General features: G+C 45.7%; 1 protein-coding gene across 1 annotated transcript in view; it reads right to left on the bottom strand.

The window, feature by feature from the left end:
* The window catches only part of epha3 (eph receptor A3), a gene marked incomplete at both ends in the record, with an annotated part of 32,911 nt that overhangs the window by 4,854 nt on the left and 20,557 nt on the right, over positions 1–7,500 (bottom strand). Inside the window, 1 exon segment of the mRNA XM_084311350.1 lies at positions 5,063–5,124. Coding sequence (XP_084167476.1) covers positions 5,063–5,124 — 62 coding nt within the window.

Raw genomic sequence — 7,500 nt, 5'->3', positions numbered from 1 at the left:
GCAATGTTGTGTTACTGCTTCTCGGCATAAGCCCCAATAAGACCGTCACCAGAGCTCAGCGATGCCGCTCGCGTGAGCCTATTCTCCCCGCTGGTGATCGCAGCACGGAGGGTCGCGGACCAGCCTGGCAGCATAGCTATAAAGACATATTCATAATCCAACATATGTGTAAAGAAACAACATATTCCGATTGGAAGGACTCCCATCTCCTCCTTCCTGCTCGCGTCTCACACAGGGCTGAGGAGTGAGGAGGAGCGGAAGACCGCTGGTTCTCCAACATACAGCGATGTGCTCTTCAGAATGTACCGGGAGAAACGTTTACTGTACCCCGCAGACATAATAAGCATATAAGCAGTGCTTACCAACGTTATTAGTTACGTTATTTCTGACCAAATTAGTCATTCATTTGTCTAGCACAGTCTCTAATAGTGTAACAGTAAGAAGCATTTTGGATAAAAAGTATTCTGTACTTCTGTATGACAACAATGTATGCCTTTCAAATGTTAAATGATAAATGATTAAATGATACACAGCGAAATCTACACTCTCTCATCCTGCTTTCGCCAACGGCAGCGATGTGAAAGGCGAAGTGAACTCCAGCCGTAGCGCGCTTGCCGCTGGGGCTGCCGCGGGGGCGTGCCACGCGCGTCACGTGCCTGTCGCGGCCAATCAGGCCTACCCCGGAAATGGAAACGGTTGCGGAACTGATACAGGCGTCCCGGACGCGTGAATACTTTCGGCAGCCCACGTGTCCTTCCGTATAGTCCTTCTGACTATAATAGAACAATATTAGAATATAACTTCTGAAAAAAAGTTTAGTATATTTATTATTATTTTATTTATTTATATTTAGTATTTTTATAGTATAGTTTTACCTTGCCGGGTCAAGAATGACCCTAACACCACAGTCGTACAGTACCTTTTTTTCTGCTGATACCTTCAGAATTTTCTAAATGGTGAAACATAGTTTTGCTGTGCTTATATATGTGTTGTGGAGGATATCATAAAGCCTTGTTCTAATAAAATCAACTACATGGTAGTTATTACATATTATAACCTTGAAACGGGTCGCTGGAGACCCTAACACCACATAAGGGTTCAAGAAAACTGGCACAAGATAATTATGGAGTGTTTTACTCTTGAATACCTGACCTGTCTGCTTCAACAGGACCGTCTATGGACATAATGGACTCCATACATCCTGTTTTCCAATTATACAGTGTACCTCGCTTGCAGCACTTTGTGATGCCCCCTCATCTGGGTTTTCTTGATATGATATGCTGAATATATACACGTTTTTTATTTCATTATATAGCTGTCAACATTGGTCATGCTGATTGTGTGGACCAATGTTGTACTGAGCCTTTTGTTTGTGTGTTTGTGAAAAAGTAAAAATGGAATAAAGACACTTGATAAATGCACAATGTTTGAATCAAAAGTCAATGAGAATAATTTTGATTATTTATATCTGTGGGGTATGCTTCTGTGTGCCTCACGTTGGCCCGCGCCTCGGCCCGCGTCCGGGACGCGTGAATACTTTCGGCAGCGCACTTGTCCTTCCGCATTGCTCTGATTGGCCGAGCGAGCACATGAGCATGAGCCGCGACGCGGCCCTCAGCCAGGCAGCAATACTACGCTCCAGTTAACATACTTAACTATGTGTTTAAAATGTTTTTTTTATCTCTTTTATCATAACTTGGCTTTTATTTCTTTTATCATGAGTTGCTTTTAAGGGTTTGCGGATTTTCTTTTAACATTAGTTAACTGTATGAGTTGTCAGGTTAGGTGTTTTTATAATTTTCTTTTAGAATGTGTCCTGTCAGTGTACATGTCCATTTGTGTTTCTGTGCCTTTTTATGTTCCATGTATGGACCACAATGGAAACAAGCCTTGGCTTTATTGTGTTTTATCCATTTTTGACCAGCGTTATTGACACTGTTATTGTCTTGTCTTTTAAAATGTTTTTTTGTCATACGATTTGTGTCAAAATAAAGTATTCAATTCAATTCACTGTTGTGTTACTGGCTGCTTCTCGGCATAAGCCCCATAATAAGACCGTCTCTGGCTTCGTCCAGCGGACACCAGAGCTCAGCGATGCCGCTTCGCGGCAGCATATTCTCCCCGCTGGTGATCGGAGCACGGAGGGTCGTGGACCCGCAACGCAGCCGCGAAGCCGGCGATGGGATTTTTTTATTGGTTTGTCATGACAAACCAATTACATAATCCAACATATGTGTAAAGAAACAACATATTCCAGTTAACGGTATATTTTTTTAAGGATTCGTTAAGGCGTAATCAATACTCCATTTGTATAAATTAGGCTAACTGGAGCGTAGTGTTGCTGCCTGGCTGAGGGCCGCGTCGCGGCTCATGCGCATGCGCGCGCTCGGCCAATCAGAGCAATGCGGAAGGACAAGTGGGTATGCCGAAAGTATTCACGCGTCCGGGACCTGCTTCTGTGCATTTGTCCCACCTGTGTTTTTCAAAGAGCTCGTGATTTGTGAGATCAGTGTAAGAGGACTTGTGTTTTCCTTTGAAATAGGGGCGCGCCTCGCCTCCCTGTTCAGTCTGCTGTAATTACTGGCCAGACCACCTGGCTCAGTCGCTTCAAAGCTGCTACAGAGCAGAACGCCGACGTGAGCTATGATGAATCAGCGGTCTGCGTGTATGTATCTGTGTGTGTGTGTGTGTGTGTGTGTGTGTGTGTGTGTGTGTGTGTGTGTGTGTGTGTGTGTGTGTGTGTGTGTGTGTGTGTGTGTGTGTGTGTGTGTGTGTGTGTGTGTGTGTGTGTGTGTGTGTGTGTGTGTGTGTGTGTGTGTGTGTGTGTGTGTGTATGACACATCGCCAGTGATGAAGAGCAGGCCTCTCGGAACACGGTGGCTACTCCTTCTGCCTGGACACTGTGCAGGCGCAGGCGGAGAGGGGCTAAAACTGGCCCCTGCATGCCAGACCCATGTTGACTTAATGTTTCTCTCATGTTGACTTAGCGCTGCGGCTTTTCGCCGCTTTGCACCGGCTGATTTCAGTGAGCTGGGTGAGTTTCTCGTTAGCGACAGGAGCGGAGCGGGACTCCTAGTTTTGCTACGGAAAACCGAGAGGTGGTAGTTGGGTCGATTTCAAAAACGAGGGGTGCTCCAATTACTTTGTTTGTTAATTGAGGTGGTTCAAGTGGATGACATACAACTGAACCATACCTAAAAATGGTTCAAATGTTTAAAACCATTTTTCAAAAATATTTTAACCACAGTCTGGTCAACATCACATATGGGACTCTCTCCCTTTTCTGTTGTTCTCTCTCTCTTTGCTCTCTCTCCATATCTCTCCCTCCATCTCTCTCCCCCTCTGCCATATATCACTCTATCTCCATCCTTCCCCCCACCCCCTACTCTCTCAGTAAAATAATTTAGAAGTATCTTTGTATATTGTATATTGTATATTCCTCTTTTACTTACTTTTTTACTTACTTTTTTACTGTATGAAGCACACTCTCAGGGGCTTATACAGAACCAAGCATTTCACCATAAAGTACATGTATTTTATTGTGACAAATAATAAACAAACTTGAACTTGAACGTGAACTTTGACTATTCTCTCTGCTTTCTGCTTTATTATACATCACAGGAAACATGAGGGGGGGGCATTCAGCAAAGGTCAAGGTTCGGACCTGAACCCAAGACGCTGAAACCACCAGGGCGCTCCCTTGATTTGATCCTCTAGGGAATTCAGTAATTCTGTATTATGGCACATTTCCCCATAAACTCTTACAGCTAAATAGTGGTGTTCTCTAATGACCGGGGACATTTACAGTCCTGGCTGTGTGTGTGTGTGATATTAAGGTTAGGGTTCCACCAGCAGGCTAAAGTGGTAGGTGGCCTGGAGAATATTACTGAACTATCCTTGGCTAGGGCTGGCTTCTTAATGCCTTCATGTGCATTTATTTGCCTATATATATGTGTGTGTTTGTGTGTCTGTGGTTTTACAGAGCTAGTGCGGCATAGCCGGACCTCTCTCCAATAGTCCAATGTACAATTTTGTTTGTTTGTACAGTGTCTCCTCCCCCCCCCTCAATGTACAGTTTTGCTTGTTTATACAGTGTGCCCCCCCCCCCCCCCCCCCCCAACCACCTCCAATGTAAATTACCCAGTATGGTTGTCAATATCCCAATGTACCCAACCCCCCCCACCCAACCTCCTCCAATGTACAGTTTCTACGTCAAATGTATATACTCCCTTTTCTTGACTCCTTCTGTATCACAAACAGTACTGTATTTGCAAATCTGGTATGTCATAAATGTATAGATGTAGCAGTACTGTCTATCTGTATGTCATGTATGTCATATATGTCCTGATGAATTGAAAATGGGGGACCCTGATGTAAACAAGACGAAAGTCTTTCTCTGGTCTGCATCCCCTTAACAATTGTGTGTATTGAGCTGTACTGTATTGTACCCATTCTGCAATCTGTTAATAAAGTTTTCAATCAATCAATTCAATCAATCAATCAATCTCTCCACACTACGTTAGCAATGTGCCAGCGCGGGAGAAATGTCTGGCAGAACTCATTGTATACACTAGGGGAAAAACATTCTGGGCTGTTTGTATTTCCAAAACCAATTACAATTTTCTAGGTCGATACTTTGTGATTTATTTGTGTTTTATCCGCCTCTGCCAGATTTGTGTCAGTTTTTAGACGGACAGAAACGTTTGGAGACGATGACACTTTGGAATTGATACGTCGCCATCCTGTTAGCAAAGCTATTGTTTCTGCACAATTACTTATTTAAAAACAAACCGACGGACAGCAATACCTTGGGTCAAAATGTCTATCCATTCGGTGATGGATAAATGTAGCTGGGCCCTCATACGCGTGCATCAAACTACTACAGTAGTTACCCTGTGTGTGTGTGCGTGTGTGTGTGTGTGTGTGTGTGTGTGTGTGTGTGTGTGTGTGTGTGTGTGTGTGTGTGTGTGTGTGTGTGTGTGTGTGTGTGTGTGTGTGTGTGTGTGTGTGTGTGTGTGTGTGTGTGTGTGTGTGTGTATAGTACATACTATACTATACGTACCCTCAAGAAACTGTCCAGAGATCCGTTCTCCATGTACTCTGTGACAATCATCACTGGTTTGCCTGGAGAGGGAGCGGAGAAAGAATCCATTTAGAGTGACGATTCATCTACTATTCAACTTCAGTTCACAAAGTGCTGGAACAGCAGTGCAACATACTAACAGCCTTTCCACCATCCAGGGTGCACAGCTCATCGTAAGCTCTCGCAGCCAAGACCAGACAGAAAGACACTGCTAGATCACACCATTGGGATTTATTCTCTGGGATCAACTTATCAGTAGTCCATGTACTGCAACGTGACTTAAAACAGACCTCAACTTTTTCCCTATCCTTCTATCACTCTCCCTCTCTCTCTATCGCTCTCCCTCTTCATCTCTCTCTATCTATATCACTCTCCCTCTTCCTCTCTCTCCATCGCTCTCCCTCTCTATCAATCTTTCTCCCTCTCCCTCTCTCGCCTCACCCAGTTTCTCTGAAACATACTGCCACATGCACACGAGGTACACACAGACACACACACAGATCCTGAAACACACACACACACACGCACACACGCACGCACGCACACACGCACGCACGCACGCACGCACGCACGCACACACACACACACACACACACACACACACACACACACACACACACACACACACACACACACACACACACACACACACACACACACACACACACAGACACAGACACAGACACAGACACTAACACACACACACACACACACACACACACACACACACACACACACACACACACACACACACACACACACACACACACACACACACACACAGACACACACACACACACACACACACACACACACACACACACACACACACACACACACACACACACACACACACACACACAGACACAGACACTAACACACACACCAGCACAGCAGGGATGAAACGGGGCCCGTCAAGACTTTTAGGGTCCCGCTAGGTCAGACTGTCACAGTGTGACATCTTTATTCCAGCGTTGGAGCAGGCCGTAAATCTGCCCCCGGTCCTGCTATCATCTGTACCTGATCAGACTGCAGGGCCGAGCGCAGGCTTTTTACAACCCTGAGGGAAAAATCCCTTTAAGGCACCTTTACAACCCAGAGGAAAAAATCCCTTTAAGGTATCTTTAAATCTGCCGTAGTTAAACGAACAGCCCCCGGTGTCACGACATGTTTGTGTCACAGATGGTCCTATATATGCTCCCGCGTCGTCCCCCCCCCCCCCCCCCCTACTCTATCTCTTCTTCTTTGCTCATCACCAGACACATTCTCTTTCCATCCACACCCCATCCTCCTCCCTCGCCCCCCGGCAGTGTATCCCCTTCTCCCTTCTCTACGTTTCTTTTTTCATCCCTGCTCCATTTTCCCTCCATCACTACCTCTCTTTCTTTATTGCTACGTCCCTCCCTTCTTCCTGCTATCCATCTTTCCTTTACTCCCGCACACACACACACACATACACACACACACACACACACGTGCGCACACACACACACACACACACACAACACACACACACACACACACACACACACATTCTAAGTGTATTACCGTGTGCCCGTCCCACATCTGGAGAAACAAAGAGACATTTCCATGGCTGACAAGGGCCACATGATGGAATGGGCCCATAAAAAATAAACATTTCTTATTTATTAGCCTTGTCGGAAAAATAAACTTCCAATTAATAGATAACCGGTATGCTGGGCTCCCTCATAATCTGTTATGCGTTAATGACAGGACCAAGCCACGGTTTGAGCCGATGAGATAGAACCCCCCCCCACCCCCCCCCCCCCCCCCAAAAAATCACACGCAGACGACAACGTAAAAAGTGCAGGTTTGTGCCCAGAAACGGTAAAGTAGTTACGACCCTTGCCTCTGGAACCACACTGTAAACCTGCTGGCCTGGGGTCAGATCCCGCCAGGACTTTCTCTCCTGTGTCTCTCCTGCGTTATTTTTTTTCCTAGTCGCATTTCTCGGAGACGCTCTCTGATTGGCCGACGCCTGTTTCTACACTGGTTAAGCTTAGGCACTCTTTCGAAGTTGGTTAAGGTTAGAGTTTGTCTTAGAGCGTCACGGCAAGTTATTTCGACGGTTAAGCTTAGGCACTCTTTCGAAGTTGGTTAAGGTTAGAGTTTGTCTTAGAGCATGGCGATAGAACGCCAGGTAGTTTGCAGGCTGTTCGACGCGGAAATGGGCAAAGACACAGCTCGTCACGCGATTGGGCAAACATGTCAGTGGCCAATCAGAGAGCGTCAGTCAGTGGCCAATCAGAGAGTGTCTCCGAGAAATGCGGCTAGGAAAAAAAATAACGCGTGTCTCCTTCCTGCAGGCCATTTTCACAGCAGCCATTTTTACTTGTCATATATGGGTAAACAAAGGTGTAACCAAAGGATGTCTCGGGGTCTTGGCCAAGATTGCA

The sequence above is a fragment of the Notolepis coatsorum genome (assembly GCF_963971535.1).
Source record: "Notolepis coatsorum genome assembly, chromosome: 3".
NCBI classification, from domain to species: Eukaryota; Metazoa; Chordata; class Actinopteri; order Aulopiformes; family Paralepididae; genus Notolepis; species Notolepis coatsorum.
Note: the sequence above shows the minus strand (reverse complement) of the source record. Positions and strands in the feature narration are given on the sequence as shown.